Source organism: Corythoichthys intestinalis, chromosome 8 (genome assembly GCF_030265065.1).
Source record: "Corythoichthys intestinalis isolate RoL2023-P3 chromosome 8, ASM3026506v1, whole genome shotgun sequence".
Lineage (NCBI taxonomy): Eukaryota > Metazoa > Chordata > Actinopteri > Syngnathiformes > Syngnathidae > Corythoichthys > Corythoichthys intestinalis.
The window spans coordinates 15849487-15869452 of NC_080402.1; the positions used below are offsets into that span (position 1 = coordinate 15849487).

General features: G+C 37.5%; 1 protein-coding gene across 2 annotated transcripts; it reads left to right on the plus strand.

The window, feature by feature from the left end:
- The first annotated feature begins 315 nt into the window (after positions 1-315).
- Positions 316-19827, plus strand: tecrb (trans-2,3-enoyl-CoA reductase b). 2 transcript variants are annotated; one of them, XM_057844521.1, is made up of 12 exons: positions 316-381; positions 7637-7687; positions 12092-12143; positions 12220-12264; positions 13498-13601; positions 15385-15500; positions 15997-16102; positions 16196-16268; positions 16371-16414; positions 16492-16549; positions 17871-17959; positions 18053-19821. In XM_057844521.1, the coding sequence occupies exons 1-12, from the start codon at positions 367-369 to the stop codon at positions 18224-18226; spliced, it is 927 nt and encodes a 308-aa protein (XP_057700504.1). In that variant the 5' UTR covers positions 316-366; the 3' UTR covers positions 18227-19821. The 2 variants fall into 2 exon arrangements, with proteins under 2 accessions (XP_057700504.1, XP_057700503.1); XM_057844520.1 differs by lacking the exon at positions 316-381 and having other exon boundaries at positions 7373-7687; positions 18053-19827.
- The last annotated feature ends 139 nt before the right edge of the window (positions 19828-19966 follow it).

Consider the following 19966-nt stretch of genomic DNA (forward strand, 5'->3'; position numbering starts at 1 on the left):
ATTGTTTCGAGCAGCAGGGGCAGAAATAAATTGAAATAAAGACAATTAAAAAAAATTTAAAAAAATCATCTGTCCTATTACCCTCCAATCCCTCTAATAAGCAAATAATTTGGTATGATTGTAAATTTAACTGCCGACATTTAAATTTTTAGCACAACCGCATACAACTACAACAACCTCTCAATTAACTAAACTCTCATTTGCCAGGAAGTAGCTAAAGTAGGCGTATATTAACGACTTACGCGAATGCTAATTGGCTAATAGGTAAAGTTTAGCCCGCCTACTAAACCGCACATTGGGCTCCTGGTTCTCTGATTGGAGGTTGCTGTGTCGATCATTTTTGATACCAAGGAAGGGACTGACAAGATGAAGCACTACGAGGTGAGTAGTGACAATGAAACACTTGACCGGCGTCGGATCATAAATAGCTTTTATCCGTATAGTTACAAACAATTTGTGTGAAATTTTACAGCCAACACTAATGTACTTTTGTGGCAACACGAATAAGCGGAGTCAGGCCACGCGCCAATTTACACCGTCTGGCTTCAGTGACCGAGACTTTGAAGCTTAATGAATGCGGACATCATCTTGTTTATTGTTGACTGACTGTAAACCTCTAACAAGTTAGTCGTATATTGTAGGGCTACCATTTAGCGTTGATTAACTACGCAATCAAACCACACGTTTGCAATCTGAAGACACGCATTATTATAGCATAAATGGTGCAGCATCACCGCCATCTCTGGCAGGAATGACTCATGGCGTCGCTTATGTTATTACTCAATAATCCAGTTGATAAGACGATCCAGCTTCAACTGCCCCTCTTTGGCTAGTGCAGAAGATTCTTTGACGTTTTTCTTGAAGTTAAGCAAGCATCACTCACCTAATCATGAACATGAAGCAACCAAAAACACATACAAATACAAAAAAAGGGCTAGAAAAAAAACCATTTCTCTTAAGAGTCGGTGCCCCAGAGGATCGAACCAGTTTGACAGAAAGCGACCCAGCCAGTGTCTCTCCTGACATAGGTATGTGTAAATGTGAACCTAAGGAGGAAATGTCACAACAGCATATAAATGACCCAAATGAATCAAAACATCTACTCTCAACAGTTTTATTAGGCACATCCTCAGACTGCCCGTTAACATGAATTTCTAATCAGTCAATCATGTGGCAGCAACCTAATGAATTTAGGAATGTAGACATGATCAAGACTAGGCATGTGCCAATTACCGGTTTCAAAGAAACCCGTGGTATGAAAACGTCATGGTTTCAAAACCGTAAAATTTTTACGTCATACCGTCCCTGAAGTATTAGCAATTTTTTGTGTCACAAAAATGCATGGAGAAATCCCTCGCTTGCAGCTGTAAGGCTCAACCCACTCCCACCGGTTGTTGCTCAGCGTCAGTGAGTCAGCTGTGCTACACGATGGCTGGAGGAGGTGAAACTCCTGAATTTTTCCCCCTCCGAAGAAAACGAAATCGCTGGTATTGAGAATGCTTCGGTTACAGAAAAGTTCAAGACAGCCGCAGCTTAGAGGAGGGCCAATTGACATGTTTACCTGACTGTGGCTGCCGAGGAGGCAATATGATTTCGCATTTATACAAAATTAAATGTTAGTAAACACTGTCATGAACGTTTCCCACCAGCTACGAGAGTTAACGCCAGCGTGTTAGTGTCTTTTTTTCTCTCTGACAACTATGTGTGTTGAGAAATGGAGTGTGTGTATAATGTAATCATGATACGAGTCATAGACATGTGCTTTTTACAGAAATTTGTTCAATTATCTTTTTTTCCTGATGGTAATAATGTTGAGCTGTGGCTGTGGGTTTTGGCTCATCTAAATGACTGCATTTATTTTAATTTTATTTAGAATATTACTTATTGTTATTGTTTTTATTTATTTTAACTTAACATACTTATGTTCCACTTTACTAATGTTTTGAAAAATAAAAATCCCGTTCAATGGAAAAAAAGTTTGTTTTTTTAAACCCAGATATCTCAAAATAACCCATTTGAGAGCTTTAATTGCAATACTGTGATACCGTAATACCGGGATATGTTTGCTTAAGGTTATCATACCGTCAGAATCTCATACCGGCACATGCCTAGTCAAGACAATCTGCAGCTGTTGAAACCGAAAATGCCTCGTTGATGCCACAGGTCGGATGAGAATGTAACGGTAACTCAAATAATCAATGGGCTACAGCAGCAGAAGACCAAACTGGGTGTCACTACTGTCAGCTAATTTGAACAGGAAACTGAGGCTATAATTTGCACAGGCTCAACAACAACATGACAAATGTGTCAAATGTGCTCAAATGCCGTCTACATGGGATGTGGTTGAACAGGAGATTTGCATCATAGGTGTGCAGCCGACAATGCTATTATGTCAATATGGACCAAACTCTGTGAGGAATGTATTCAGCACCTTGTTGAATTTTTGCTATGAAGGATTAAGGCAGTTCTGAAGGCGACTCTTTACTACTAAGGTTTACGTTATAAAGTGGCTGGTGGGAGTATATGTTTACATTTCTTACTAACAAGCGAATGCTCAGTATAAATGACAATAACAAACAAACATAAATGCGAAGGTTCAGAGGGATTGTATTCGAAACATCATCTGCCATCACATTAGATAGCCCTGAATATTTAATGTGAATGAGACCCACCCTAAGAGTCATTTAAATTAAATCCACCTTCATTAGGATAATAATGGTTAGCTTAATAAGTATATTATTGTGGTTGTGATAGAAAAAGTGTAGAATAGCATAAAATTATACAGAAATGTTAAGCGGTAAAATGTACTCCAAAATACCAGCACATCGGCACAAAGCTCTATCTGGACTTGATGAACAAAACGTTCTCATTTGATGTGTTGGATTTATTGCTTTGTTTTCTTTTACTTTGATAGTTTGATCTTGAAAGTGATTCAAATATTCAGTACCCTCACCCGCACCTACAAGCAGTTGCATTCAAAAAAGAAAAAGAAGACAATTTAAATAAATGACATTATGGTTCATATTAACATCTACAGAGCACTTTTTGGTGGAAGCATGAATATGCAATGTATTGTTACCTCCTTGGAATATGCAATGTAACCTTACCTTCTTTAATCAAAAAGCTAAAGAAAAAGGGGAGGTGGGTATCTATGAATAATCACTGGTTGTTAAAAAAAAAGGTAAATCTAAATCTCCTTATTTTATTTCTACCACAATATTTTATTTAGAGAACCTCCTAAAGTGGAGGCCATGTTGTTCTTCTATCTCACACGGAATCAAAAACCTCATGTTTGCTGGTGGAAGCTAATAGGTACTAATTTTGCTACAGTTGATCAAAAAACATTCATACCATTCCACACATTCTGCAAACAACTAATAATGAATTCATCATTTTTCCAAAATTTTGTATGTATTTCTATTTTGTCAGATTTCCACCAGACTGTGCTAAGGGGCTCCATTTTATTATCTACTCTTTTACCTTGCACTTTAGCGCAACTCTGTTGAATGGTTCCCTAAAAAAAAAAATGTCTCCCAACATTTAAACAACATTACACAAGCAATGATTTGACAGGTATTTTACCTTGCAACTTCCTTGGCAGACGATTCTGGCAAATGAATTCATCTTTGCTTGTGTTCACCATACCGAGAGGCGTTGGAGTCAGTTCTCCTCTCTTTACTCTTAGCTCATCATGCCCTAGTGAGACAGACTGTTGCTATTAGCATGAGCCTTTATATAGACAAGGATGAGAGGGTGTGGGTGGTATAAAGTGGCCATGGGCATGCTTGGATGCTTGGCTTGGAGAACAGTATCATGGGACCATAACCCTTTTACACTGTCACTTTATCCAATATATGTATAAAACTAGCAAGTACGGTAATTGTAGAATTGTCTGTGTACAAAACTAACACCAAAATACATGTAAAAGATTGTGCTACTGAGTGCTATTTTATATAAATACACATTGTGACAAAACTTTGTATCGTCGAAGTGTTGAGAAAGAAAAAATCAATTACTATGTGTGTACTAATCCATTCCATTCCATTGTCTCCGTTTCGACCTACCCCAATTTAATGATAGTCATGTGTGACTTTTTCCTGTCACGAGCAATCTGGTAAGTTTCCCTAAAAATGCTAAGTGTGGTAAGGATGGCGACCTCAACCGATGTACAATGCAAAAATGTGTACATTTACATGATGGGTTCTACAGATATTGGCTTTTTGTGTGGGGAAAAAAGGCCTGGGGACTGTTCTTGTGTGAAATTGTCTATAGAAAATCCCATCACAAATTGGCTTCAAGTTAGTATGATGCAGTATAATGTAAAAATATTTCCATACACAAATTCTCAACCCTTTCATTTTGGCCGTCATTTGGGGAAACTTTGAAGGGTTTACAAGTAGGCATGTGCTGGGATGATAATCTGACGTTATGATAACCTTAAGCCAAAATATCACAGTTTCACGGTACTGCAATTACAGCCCTAAAATGTGTTAGAGTTATCTGGGTTTAAATCATAAAAAAAAAATCAATTGAGCAGGATTTTTATTTTTCAAAACATATTAGCAAATTGGAACATCAATATAATGTTAACATTTAAAAAATAAAAAAGAAATTCTAAATGAAATTCAAATAAATGCAGTATTTAGGTAAGCCTACACCCACAGCTCAACATTATTACCATAAGAACAAAAATAATTGAATTATTTTCTATAAAAAGCACGTGTGTATGACTCATATCATGTTACACTATACACACACTATCTTTCTCAACACAGACAGTTGCTAGAGAAAACAACACCACGTTTTACCACAGCTAGACAAACACGCTATAGTTAACGTTCATGACAGTGTTTACTATCCTTTAATTTTGTGTAAATGAAATCATACTGGAGGTATTGCATCCTCGGCAGCTACCCTCCGCAAATAATGTTTTACATGTCGGTTGGCCCTCCCTTAAGCTGCAGTCATCTGTAACTATTCTGTAGCCGAAGTATTCCCATACCAGCAATTTTGTTATCTTCGATGGGGGAAAAAGTTTTCATACCGCGGTATACCTTGAAACCGGCTAATCGGCACATATCTACTTACATGTCTCATTTACAAATATCCAAAAATAAGCTTGTACAGACCAGCATTCCCAGGGCTTCTCCAGGTCAAAATAGGTAAAGATTTTAAAATATAAAGATTTTAGAGGAATTTTTAAGTTGTCATTTCTTGTTTTTGTTTTTTTTTTTATTTAAAGAAACTCCCCCCAAAAAACAGTCTTGTTGTTAATGCGCCATCATCAAAAATGTTAGATAGCAAACTGACTACAGACAATAATAGTGCGGTGCTTCACATTTTTCTGCTAGTTTGTAAATGAATCTACCTCATCCCCTTTTCCATGAGAACAACAATTGAAGCATTCACCAATAACTCCGAATGTAAATCTAATCTAGTCCTTGTGTGACAATGGAACTTTTGTGAATTTACCCATGCCAAATGCCCACGTTTTAAAAGCCTAAACATTCTTTAATAACCAGGTATCAAGATCCTATAAGTACAGGTTTCTTTCCCTCCCAAAGAGAAACAATATGAAGACATTTTTCAAAAATTGTCCAAAAATTAAAAAGGTTACTCTAACTCTAAATATTAGAGGTGTGCAAAATTTCTGATTCTTGGATTATTCGCGATTCGGCCGTGCAAGATTCGAGAACGATTCACAAACATCCAAATTCCGATTATGGAAATATGTCAAGTAAAGCGGAACTAAAACACAGTCAGCGCGGTCTTCAGGACGCAATGAAGAATGGACTGCATTGCATCCCGAGAGTAAACATCATGCTTGTCATTACACGGGTAATGACAATGCTCAACTCACAGCTCTGGTTCAACTCATGCCGCGAGATAAAAAAGCAATAATACCTGACTGCTGCCGACAGCCGCTACAAACTACGTCCATATCATGCTACGGGAGGTAATGGATATCATATGTATATAGAACTAGATGCAAAATGACAGACTCAACGGCGTTAGCAGCACATGTATTGAAAACTAGATGCGAAATGACAGACTTGCCGGCGTTAGTAACCAGCCGCCATCTTAAAGCAGGAGACGTCTCTAGAAGGCTGTGTTGTAGCGAACCTAATTAACTTTTTTATCTAAAATACTCCTAAATCGGCAAAATCTTTAAAACGGTTTTAAAACTTTCACATGTCTAAAGTAGATAGAAGGGAAATTATGGAATAACGGGAGCAATTTTAACAATTTTAAGGGTTGATTCACAACATTAAATTAATTGAATGTAGTTTAAAGCTGCTGATACAGAATGGGGACTTGAGTGTTTTATTTAATGTTTTGAGCTGTTAACTTGATACTGAAATAGTCGTTTATTTAAGCTTGAGAGGCTTTTTGTACAATTTTTGTAACTAATGTACGGAACATTGAAAGCAGCTAATAGCTTGGGGGGGGGGTTGTGGGTGTCATCAATAATCGATTTATAATCGAATCGTTGCCTCTGAATCGTAATCGAATCGTTAGGTGGCCAAAGATTCCCACCTCTAGTAAATATGTGGGGATCCACTGTATTGTAAAAATACGCTCACAGGTCAAAGTGCTTTGTTCATTGACTGGTTTAGATCCAAACCTAAACATTTCTGATCTGGGGCGCCTTGTTGCGAGGTCTAACTGTTTGTCTTCCAATACGAAACAGCAACTGTATTCACAACTGTTGATCATTAGAGTGTGGAGAGGCAAGGGTGTGCTTCACCAAAGGGAATGCCCGAACTTAGCACTTAGCTAGGAAAATCTTCGGTATTATCACCCTTGGGTGGCAGGAAAGGGCATCCCTCTGTGTGTGTGACTGAAAGAGCGTTCGAAGCCACCATTCAAGCAACACAGCCCGCCGAAGAAGTGTTTTTTAGACAAATGGCAGTGCCAATCTAATGACATCATCACATAGACATATGGGGGGGTTCACTGGCAAGCGGGTTATGCAGAGTTAGCAGTTGATTTTATATTTAGCTACAGGCAGAGGAAGAGCTGGGGTCAAACGGTGTTGGTTGTCATAACACCTTTCTCCCTTCTAACCAGTTAGCCACAGGCTAGACTGAGTGTTTTTGATGGAATAGTTAGAGCGCTGTTATACAATGCATAATCAAATCAGCTCTGTAAGAGGGTGCCTGCTTGGGAAATTACCCACGACAAGATGTTTGCATATAGTTATTCTGAATGTGCAACTATGCAGGCACATGTGTCCACTCTCCAGGGGTCGGCTGGCAGTTAAAATAAGCCGTTGGCCAGAAGTGAAGGAATGAGACAGGGGCGGCCAACAAGGGAGGGACGGGTGGTTGGATGAGGTAGAGGAGGAAGAGGGAGTGGCTTCCACCAAGCATGGGGCAGACGGATTTATTTCCACAGCTGAGTGTAGCACCTCTCCTCTTAGGTTCAGAGTGGTTCTTGGCTTGACACTTGGGTAGTGGGGTAAACAGAATAAAGTGAGTCCAGAAGGTGGACTGTTGACATGGATGCCCTCGCACTTGAGGCTGCTATTGGTAAAAAGCCGGCTAACGGGGCAGTGGCTGCACCGGTACTGGCCCCGGCGCCGGTCAAACGCAAACCTGCTAAAAAAGCTAAAAAGGCTGTTGTTTTCTTTGAGGTGGAGATACTTGATGCCAAGACCAAGGACAAGCTCTGCTTCTTGGACAAGGTGAGCTGCAACATCTCAGACTATTTTCACTTTTTGCATATAGTATCACACACTGTGCATGTATAATTGTTTGCATGGGCTATGTGTGTGAATGCTTTTTGTACACAAATGGTAGTCCTCTGTGTTTTAAAAATATCGCACTATGTCAGTAAGAGTCAAACCTTTTCTAGAACACGGTGAACCTGCCTCACTCGTCATCAGAAAGTGTGCAACTGTAAACCCACACTTTCACATGTGACCTAACTCTGCCTGCTTGGAGTTCTGGCCACATGGTGATCATATCCGAAATGTTGTAAGGTATAGATGAGGTACAAACATAACCCAAATTTGGAAAGAATATGTTTAATGTTCCCCAATTAGTGTAAATATGATATGCTAAATATGAATATTGTCTTTGTGAAATAAAAATTAAAACAGAACAATTAATCGAGAGGGATTGTGACCACGTTGGCTGGAACATCAAACTTAAGTTACCGGTAAATAACAACTTCGAATAGAAAATACGACAACAGAAATCTTAGACTTTTGAACAGCTGTAGCTGTATATTAGGCAGGAATGGAAAATAATTCCACCTACAAAGCTTCAACAATTAGTGTCCTCAGTTTCTAAACTTTTATTGAATGTTGTTAAAAGAAAAGGTGATCTAAACACTGATAAACATGACCCTCTTCAAGTTCATTTGGAACGTGTTGCAGTGATAAATTTTTTGACAATTAGTTGCTAAAAAAAATAAAGTTTGTCAAGTTTGAACATTAAATATCTTGTCTTTGTAGTGTAATCAGCTAAATATAGTTTGGACATCACTTGCAAATTATTGTATGATATTTTTATTTACAGTATGTTTACCACAACATCTCAACTTTAATGAAATTGGTGATGTACGTATGTCAATATATATGACATGTCTGCTGATATGAATTGCTGCATACACAGTAGCTGTTGTTTGGTGACGTTAAATTTTTTCAACAGCAGAGGGTCTATTGTCCAACATTGTGGCTTTCTGGGATTCTGATTTCTGAGAAAATTGAGGAATTTATCTGTTTCAATTTAATTTATGAATTATTATTCGATGTTATTTCAAGAAAACATCAATGGTACACATAAACCAAAATGATATACAATGTTTCAACAGACAGGTCCACTAATTAAAATATTGTGGTTAATTTGAAATCGAAACATGCCTGTATGATTTTTTACAGAAGTATAAACTGTAGTTAGTTGTCAGGTTTGTAAATTAGTCCTGGATGGGCATTGCCTGCTGATGTGTAGAGTTACATTAGCTATGTTTACAACTAGCTTCCCTGTCACCTGAGGCTAGCTGCTCTTATGCAAGGCTTCTTCAGTTTTTCTGATCAATCTATGGAGTTGCTTTTAAAATTTCTTCAGAGAGGCAGCTTGAAAGAGCTGTTATTTGGAAATTATTATTTGTTTTTATTAATTTCATTACTGTAGCTGTTTCAATATGGTAAATGGTAAATGGTGTTATACTTACAGTATATAGGCAAGATCTACAGTGGTATGAAAAAGTATCTGCATCTTTTGGAATTTCTCACCATCAAATGTGATCTGATCCGTGTCAAAATCACACAGATGATAAAACTGTGTCTGCTTCAACTAAAACCACCCAAACATATATAGGTTTTCATATTTTAATGAGGATAGTGAGCAAGCAATGACAGAAGGGGGAAAATAAGTAAATGAACCATCACATTTAATATTATGTCACCCCCCTTTGGCAGCAATAACTTCAACCAGACGCTTTTGCTTCTGCACATCGATTAGGACTAATCTTGGCCCATTCTTCTCTACAAAACTGCTGTAGTTCAGTCAGATTCCTGGGATGTCTGGCATGAATCGCTGTCTTTAGGTCATGCCACAGCATCTCAATGGGGTTCAAGTCAGGACTTTGACTTGGCCACTCCAGCACGTGCATTTTGTTTTTCTGAAACCATTCTGAACTTGATTTACTTCTATGTTTTGGATCATTTTCTTGTTGCGGGATCCATCCTCTTTTAAGCTTCAGCTGTCTGACAGATGGCCTCAGGTTTTCCTGCAAAACATCCTGATAAACCTTTGAATTCATTCTTCCATTAATGATTGCAAGTTGTCCAGGCCCTGTGGTAGCAAAACAGCCCCAAATCATGATGCTCCCACCTCCAATGCTTCACAGTGGGGATGAGGTGTTGATGTTGGTGACCTGTTCCATTTTTCCTCCACACATGATGTTGTGTGTTACTTCCAAACAATTTAACTTTGGTTTCATCATTCCACAAAATATGTTACCAAAACTTTTGTGTAGTGTCCAAGTGCCTTTTTGCGAACATTAAACGAGCAACAATGTTTTTTTTTTTTTTTTTTTTTTTTTTTAAGACAGCAGTGGCTTCCTCTGTGGAATCCTTCCATGAGCACCATTCTTGGCCATAGTTTTACATATTGTTGATGTGTGCACAGAGATATGGGACGGTGCCAGTGATTTCTGTAAGACTTTAGCAGACACTCTAGGGTTCTTTTTTACCTCTCAGAATATTCTGCGCTGAACTCTTGGCGTCATCTTTGGTGGACGGCCACTCCTTGGGAGAGAAGCAACAGTGAAAACTCTCTCCATTTCTAAACAACATCGATTGATGAACATCCAGACTTTGAGAGGGTTTTGTATCCTTTGCAAGATTTATACAAATCAACAATCCTTGATCGCAGGTCTTCAGACAGCTCTTTTGAGTGAGCCATGATGCAAATCAGACAATGCTTCTCATCAAGATATTTCTTACCAGGTGTGTGTTTATAGTAGGCAGGGCAGCTTTAAACTACTCATCAGTGATTGGGCACACACCTGGCTGAAAATGTTCAGTAAAAATTGGTTTCAATTGCTCTTTAAGTCTTCTTAGGCAGATGGTTCACTTACTTATTTCCCCCCTTCTGTCACTGTTTGCATGCTATCCTCATTCAAATATGAAAACCTATAAATGTTTGGGTGGTTTTAGTTAAAGCTGACTCTGTAATTTCATCTGTGTGATTTTGACAAAGATCACATCACATGATTGTTGTTTTATGCAGAAATGTGAGAAATTCCAAAAGGTTCAGATACTTTTTCATACCGCTGTAATATGCTGGAGGTTTATTGTCATCTTTACTCCCCGAAGCCTAATTAATATTAAAAATGATAACAATACATTTTATTTCTAGAGCGCTTTTCAAGCCACACAGAGACGCTAATTGCATGGTTTCCTAATACTATTCCATCTTGTGCAAGCCAGATAAACAAAGAATTGCATTTTTTTTTTTTTTTTTTTTAATGTTTTAGCATGTTAGTCAGGGTTTACGTGACACAGCCTTGATCTGTACACGTAATGAGGCCCAGATAGGTGTAGGGGTTATTATATGCATCGCAAATACTGTACATAACCCATAAGGGGGAGTTTTTTTAAGTAATGCCAACCTGCTTAAAATGGAGCTGGGTCTTTATAATGATGTGGACAGAATTGAAGCCCCACAGTTTATCAAAACTGGGCTACAGTCTGCTAATGAGATGGCTCAGGAGGTTCAGCAAACATAGAAAGGCAAACATTTAGCCAGTGATTGTACTGAAACTGAAAAAATCAGGCAAACTCTAATTTCGATAGGATAATGTCACATCTTAAACAATTAAACAATCAGGCATAAATAACTTTACGCCACCAGGTTGTCGCCATCGCCAGGGGAACCAGTTTTCCCCACCTCATTTGAAGAGGCAGTGTTTTGTATTAGCAATCAGTGCAGAATAGGCCTCAAATGAATCTAAATAGCTAAAGATATATGATGGTTTGCCAAAGGAAATCAACAGAGTAATAGTGCTCTAATTTAAGAGCATATGTGTACAACTTATTTTAGTTGAAAAAAAATACCATTATTATTCAGCGTTAAAATGAATATTTTTCAGATTAAATGGGAAGAATGTTACAGTAGTGACAGATAATACTGATGAAACTTCACTGGTGTCACCAGAAAAAATTGTAGTTGTGATCATGATGTTATCAAATGAAACTATTGGGAGCATTGACCACAAAAGACTGTAAAATCCTCGAAGGTGTGTCATTTTTTTTCTGGTGGCGTATGGAAGCAACAGTATAGCCAGTGAGTTGTTCATAATAGTCCACAATATTTTGTGTGTGTGTTTGCTGTTTTCGGGGTTCCTATTTCGTCAAGCTGGTTGGTATCAGCCTGGCACAATGCCGTGTGTTTTGGCTGTGGCTGGAGAATTCTTGAAACCCGAATACCAGCTGTTGGATTGCTCACTTTCACGGGTTGTGTGTGGGCACAGCCAGAGCTAAATTTACCGCTAATCACTGTCATGAATGGAAAACTGGATTGTTGTCTGTTCCTCTGTGTGTTTTTGTCAATTTATTTGTCATGTTGTTTATCTGTAGGTGGAACCAAATGCCACCATTGGGGAGATCAAGTCCATGTTCCACAAGAGCCGTGAGTGTTCTTGCTATTGGCTCATACATCCTAATTAAGAGAAAGCAAATATTCAGACTGTCTGTTTCTGTTTTAGATCCTCAGTGGTACCCAGCCAGACAATCCATTCGTCTGGACCCGAGTAAGTCATTTGTGTTTTTTTTTCAAAGTAATCCTATAATCAATAAAGTCATTTGGTGAAAAGCAACAACACATTGAGGGCTTGTACAATTTTTTTTTTTTGAGTTTGGATTTTTTTTTCCTAATGCAATTATAATGGTTGCTACAACTCATTGTTATAACTGCTCTCACTCGCACACTTGTTTCAGGCTGTTTAATTTTCACTCCCAGTTGAGGTTTACTGTAAAACTAACAAACTATGAACACAACCAAGGGGAAAAAAACAGCCTAGACCACGATTTTACATGTTCTATAGCTTATAAATATGTTATAACCTATCATGTGATAATTATCATGCAAAACAAAACTTTACCATGTAAAAATGTGATAATCATCATTTTAAGATGTGAACATTTATCATGTATGAATGTGATAATTATCTAAAAACTTATCATGTAAAACATTACATAGTCCCGATCACATATTTTGCACACCCGTCCGAGTCACCTGTTTCTGCCGATCTGCCGATACAGAGTACTGATCCAATTCCTCAGCATCTTATTAAGGAGAAAAAAAGCACAACAAATGTAAAATATTTACATACTAAACTTCAGACATTATCATGCTTGCATGATGCCATGTTAACGTCTCGTGACAGCTAGCACAAAGTTTTCTACCATTTTATTTCTGCCTCCGCTGTAGTGTTGTAATGTTAAGTAGTATGAATTTCTTTTTTTTTTTGGGACAATATACTTGTACATCTTGATTATTATTATTTTTTGCTTCGTAGCCCTTAAATACAATTCTTAAAAAAACAATCTTTATCACCCGATTCCGATCTTCTAAAAATGATGTGATCAAGCCCGATTTCCTATCACGTAATCGAATCGGGGACATCCCTTTGTACAAATAGGATATATATTTAAGTAGTGAAATCAAAATGAAAATCAAGTGTTTTTTTTTTCTTCATTAAAACATTCGTATATAAATATAAACCTTAAAATTAAATTCCCATGTAGCAGACCATTCACAACGCTACAGCGTGAGCTAATGTTCGTATTGCAGATAATGTAGATTTTGCAGGGGTTTTTTTCTTTTTACTTATTTCACTAGTTCTTTGCGTGTTAAGTAGCGATGGAACTGAAATTGTGACAACAGACAACACAATCGTAAGATAGCCAAACTTTTTTCGTTTTTCTCCACACTCCAAACTCACTCAGAATCCATCGTCAACTAAAATAACTGTATGTTTCAGAGGGGAAATCTCTAAAGGATGAAGATGTTCTGCAACAGCTTCCAGTGGGAACCACAGCAACATTTTATTTCCGAGACCTGGGGGCTCAAATAAGCTGGGTCACGGTAAGTACGGATTTTGCGGAGAACCACCAAGCAGAGGTTCCTGAAATCCTGAACAGCTCTGAGTCTGACTAATTTCAAAGTCAAATAATGGTTAAGTAGTGTTGAGAGATGATATTGGAGTTCATGTTTTGCCTCTTCCGAGACTTGGAGGAGAATCTCTGCTATGTAATGTACACAAGGATTCTAATGTTGTCGTAATTAGCCTGTTAAAGAGGCGGTAATAGCACTGTATATGATATCAGTACTGCGATGGGGGGCTAATTTTAAATGGCAAGTCTCTCTTGAGACTCATAACTAAGTAAGAAGAGACGGGACAGAAGCGAAACAGAAGTTTTCAACATAATGTAACAGTGTAGGAACTCATACTAAGAAGCTCTGGCTTCTTCCGTCAGCCCTTTATCTTTTTGATTTTAATTGAATGTAAACACAAATGAATGCTGTACGTTTGGATTGTTGCCTGTCCACGCCTGAAAAGGAAAATAAATAAATAAAAATACTTCATAAAGTAAAATGAAAACTTGAGTGTTAATATATGGCAGAAAACAGTCAGGTGACTTGAAGTTCCGCTCTGAGAACCCCAATTTGGCCAACTTTCAAAATTGTCTGATATGCATGTGTGAAACATCATTGGAAAGTTTAAAATCTCAATTTTCTGGGGGAAAAAAATGGAACAGGAGGGCATTTAAAAAAAAAAAAAAAATTTAAACAGCGAGACCGTATCTGGAGGTGAGAGCACGCGAGAGCACAATTAAAGACTCCATGACTTTAACGAGATATTATCGTGTACTTATGGTACCTTGTTTTGATCCAAAAACTCCATGTAGCATGTATCACCGAGTGTCAAGACACAGCTGTGAATGGATGGCCACAGCTGGATTTTTGGGGGATTTTATGGGTGAAGCATAGTAATATAACAAGGGTCGCAATGCAGAAATTGCAGACATCAAGGAGTGGTCGAGAGTTTCGTTTTCATATATTTACCCTTTTAAACGTTTATTTTCAATTTTTCTTTGTTTGGATCGATTATTTATCTCACATATCGGGGAAAACGCAACAGTAACAAAAAAAATACAATTAAGCGATTATTGATCATCTAACATCGGGGAAAATGCGAAAGTAACAAAAAAAAAAGGAGTGGTCGAGATTTTCTTTCTCATATATTTACCCTTTTAAACATTTTAATTTTTTTTCAATTTTTCTGTGGATCGATTATTTATCATCTAACATATCGGAAAAAATGCGACAGTAACAAAAAAAAAATGCAATTAAGCGATAGTTATGAGGTAGATATCCGTGACTTTTTTAAAGACACCATTTTTTTCATTGTGACGTAATTTGTTTAAAAGTTTAAAATATGCGAGTGAATAATTGTTTTTTTTAAACAAAATATTATACATGAATTAACTATTCAAAGCTAAAAATGACAGAGATTTTACATAATAAATAGAATTAATTACCTTCGTTTTATGGCTGGGTTGAATGAAAAGTTGTTGTGCGACGTCTGTAAACGGGGGTTTCTTTGGTAAAACGGACAAATTAGAAATAGTTCAGGGGCTTAATGCGCCATGAATCTGCTATGGCAGCATATAGACATATTGTTCTGTCAAACACAAACAAAACAGTTGTTTTGGCTTAAAATACAGCAGTTTCTTTTAAAGAGGAGTGCAAGAGCAGAAAACTGATTTTTCAGTCTTGTCTGTGTTTTCCGCCATATATAAATGTGTAGGCTACATGTGTATTTTAGTACTCTATTCGCTGTGATGAAACATCTTGTGACTTTCAGGTCTTCCTGACAGAGTACACTGGACCTCTTGTCATTTACCTGATGTTCTACTTCAGGGTCCCCTTCATCTATGCTCCCAAATATGATTTTACCACCAGTAAACACTGGGTCGTGCAGTAAGTATTGAAGAAAATACTTAGTTTTTTTAGTGTCTTTGGATTTTATCGGTTTTATTGTTTTATTTGCTGGACTTTTATCGCGATGCGCTGTCTTTGTTTTATTTTTTGTTTTATTTTTATTTTTTAATTCATTGTATAATATTTTCATGTATCTTGAGCCATGTTTTGTTGTAAAGCACTTTGAGGGGCTTTCGGGTTTTGTAAAGGGCTATATAAATAAATTTGATTGAGTTGATGATTGATTGATTGAAGAAAATATATCTTAACTCATTTGCTGCTATGCCATGTATATGCATCGTATTCACAAAGTATATGTTGTGGTAGTTGGTAAGAGAAAGAATTTATTTTATTTATTAATTTTTATCTTAAATTGAACTTCTAGCCGTCTGACATGATATGAATACATAGGGCATTGTGTTACCATGACAATAGGGCCATGAGCCTACATCTGCTTTTCAATTAGCTGCTAATCCGGAGCTTTTGCTTTTCCCAGTCTGGCCTGCATGTGCCACTCTTTCCACTACGTCAAGAGACTGTTGGAGACACTGTTTGTCCATCGCTTCTCTCATGGAACCATGCCACTACGCAACATCTTTAAGGTAACACTATGAGTCATCTTGTCGTGGGACATGCTGTAATTCTGTGCCCAGTTAACTTGAGGAACTTTTTAACAATAAATGTTTTTTCTCCAGAATTGTACATACTATTGGGGCTTTGCAGCATGGATGGCGTATTACATCAATCACCCGCTATATACGCCACCAAGTGAGTGCGCATACACTGCTCATACAAACTGTCCATTATCTTTCATGCATAAATGTTTCTCTGAAACGTCAATCTCCATGTTTATTTTCATTATTTGTACAGTTTATGGAGAGCAACAGATCAGACTGGGCCTCATCTTATTCCTAGTAAGAAATTAAGAATCCTTCCACTCAATTAATGACATGATCAACAAGTTTCTGATTCGAGATGTTGTCTTCCTCAGTTTGGTCAAATTGGGAACTTTTCCATCCACATCGCACTGCGCAACCTCCGTCCGCCAGGTACACACACTATTCTACCTGAACGCCTGGTGCAAAAGGGGCTTTTTTGACAATATTTTTTTCTTGAGTGCTGTGGCTGGCCTTTGATAATAATAATGTGTATGTCAGCATGTTTTAGGACACTGGTGTTAAACCTAAGGCCCGAGGGCCAGAGCCGGCCTGCCACATAATTTTGTGTAGCTCACAAAAATAAATCATGTGCATTGACTTTGTTTCTTGTAGCAGAAATCAGGGAAAAAATTACTATTTTTTTTCCCCCGTTTTTTAAAATTATATATTTTTTAAACTGAACAATAAAAAAAAAAAAACGTATTACTTTCCTATTTTTTTAAATAAATAAATACATGATTTTTTTTTTTTTTAATCAACGATTTAAATTTAACTCTGAAAATCAGATTCAACATGTTGATATGCGATTGAACTGGTCTTATTATTATAAAACTGCTGAACAATAAATACTAGGGGTGCACGATATCCATTTTTTTGAAACCGATACCGATAACTTCCTGCTCTTCAAGGCTGATACCGATACGATATCTGATAATATCTATAATATTTTTCAATGTATATTCACCTGAGTTTTTTTAATAAATGTAGCTAAAAAATACTAGTGGTTGATTCAATATAGATTTGCCTTTGACCGAACCAGAATTTTCATGATGACATGAACATTATTATAATGAACAAAACTAAGACAAGAACAGTTTTGACTTCAAATAAACTGTCCATATTAATTTTTCAAATAAATATAATTTGAGTCAATCAAGAATCAATCAGTCAATATCATTGACGATGTGTTCCCCTGAACAGTGAGCACCGATGCTTAACAAACATAAACACAATTTGGTATTGTGCTTTGTCAGCAGATAAAACATTTGGTGCAACAGGAGAGGAGACTTCTGTTGTCTTGGTCCATGAAACAACTTTAACCTGGCAATTACATATCAATAACCAAAAGGCCTCTGAAGAACTTGTAAACATAACACTGTAAAATGCAAACATTTGCTAATTGACATAGTAAGGTTTATAACTCAGTGAAGGAAAAACGCGGCCTCTAGAACAGTAACAAAACTTTGCATACTGGCAAAACAGGAGTGGAAACAAACGCACACATCACAATCCGACACTGTGCCAAAAATATTATTAATAGGCCCGATAACATATATTGTTATCGGATTTATTGGGATGACGTCATAATTCCTATTATCGAACCGATAATTATCGGACCGATAATTATCATGCACCTCTAATAAATACTTTTACAGGTAACAGTAGAAATAAATTTAATGGATATACTTTTTTTAATCATTACCGTATTTAGGCTCCAAGACCAGGAAGATACCCTACCCAACAAAGAATCCCTTCACCTGGATCTTCCTACTGGTCTCCTGTCCCAACTACACTTATGAGGTTGTGTGTATTTTTTTTTTTTCTAAAATGCTTAATGTGACATAGTGAAGGGACAGCAAGAAACTGATGTTCATGTTCCTCCTCCTGTTGCAGCTGGGCTCTTGGCTAGGCTTCATGGTGATGACTCAGTGTCTTCCTGTGGCCTTCTTCACTTTGGTGGGTTTCATTCAGATGACCGTTTGGGCCAAGGGAAAGCATCGCAGCTACCTAAAGGAATTCCGTGATTACCCTCCTCTCCGATCACCCATCCTGCCCTTTGTCCTGTAGACGACCACTTTCATCCAAATCCGCTTCCGTTGATCGTAGCAAACCTTCCTCTGTCTACCCAAAACTTAAGAGCATCAACTCCTATTGTTTCACCTTTAATTCTACACTGGAGCTACACTGACTGAAAAACATGCCTGACCCAAGTGAGGATAAGTGGTGTGAATGCTATGTGAAATTTTATAACACATTGCTGGGTTTTTTTTCATATGCAAACACTAAATAAGCCAACTAAATTTACTGGGTCATTGAAATAATTCTGACCTAGATACAGGTCTGATTTAGGTGTTGATGTTCATAAAATGTATGAATTGTTATTCACATCCATTCATCTGAATGAATAATTTATTAATAAAAAGCAGGGTTGGAAAGTAATGAGTTACATTTATTCACATTACCATAATTAAATACAGTAGTTGGTGGCACTTTTTAGATTTTTTCATGAATTTTACTTTTAATTAAAAAGTTGAATATTTTTGTAATTCATGTACTCAAATATATTTTTAAAAGCTTGTGTTCCGTAAGTTCAAAATGAACTATGACTGCCTGGCTCCCTCTACTGGCTCTCGTGGAAACTAGAGGCAACAATAGGTCCGCAACTAATTAATGCAATTAATCAGACCTGAAACAAAAAAATTGAAACAGGTTGCCATTTTGGTTTCAAATTAAATTAATCAGTCCTAAGAAGTTACCAGTTTTCAGATCAACAAAATGACAACAGTGGCCAAATTTTTGCACTTAAGTAATTTTGTTTTGCTGCATATTCCACATCTTCCGTTAGTCCAGTACTTCTCAAAGTACCCCAGGGGGGCGCAGAACGATACCGGGGGTGGCGCATGTGAGCTCAGGGAACATACTTTTGCACATCCACTCAGTGGGTGACAGTGGTGCTCTTATTTTCAGAGTGTGCGCAGTATTTTTGAACCAAGCAAGAGCAAAGAGCCATGAAAAGCTGTGCGCTGTTTTCCGGCCGCCGAACACTGGGCTCACGCGACGACCCGCTGTCTTCTCCGGTTCTCACGTGACGCCTGTCCGCCTAAGAAGTGCCATTTTCAGCTTGGCATCGTCATGACGACCGCCCTCACCTGTGGTTCTCCCCCGGCCGCCAAGAATGCGCTGTTTTCGAGCTGTTTGGCTTTGACTTTTAATACAGAGGGAGAGGGGGAAAGACCACTCTATTTACTGTGTCTAAAAATGTTTGTAGCGAACAGCGGGAAGCCAAATCAATTAAATACGTTAGACTCCAATTTCATTGATAAGCCGCTTGACTGTTTTTCAGCTAAAACGTCCTGAATATTGCCAACAATTGTCCCGCTTTGTCAGTGGTACATCAGTAAACCAGTAAGCACTGTTAGCATGCCCAGTGCAAAATAACCCCACATCATTGCAAACATTGCAAAGGAGCTGATACTGTGAGCAGCAAAAATAAAAACTGTCCCTCGGTCCAATGACACGGTCATTTTTCTTCTATTCATTTTTGTTTTTTTGGTCACATTTTTGGGCATATTGTCCTCATGCGTTAATGATGCAAATCAATTTTAATTTATTATTATTTATTGATTTAATTACATTCTCAGTATCGAATGGTCAAATATGTGTGTCAGTGTACTTTTACAGTGGCTTTTTTTTTTTTATTTTAATTTAGGCAAATTTATGCGCTTTGTCTTTTTTGTTACAAACAAAATGTTAATAAAGGCGCACTTTATTGTAAGTTGATCTATGTTACTTTTTTCTTCACAATGT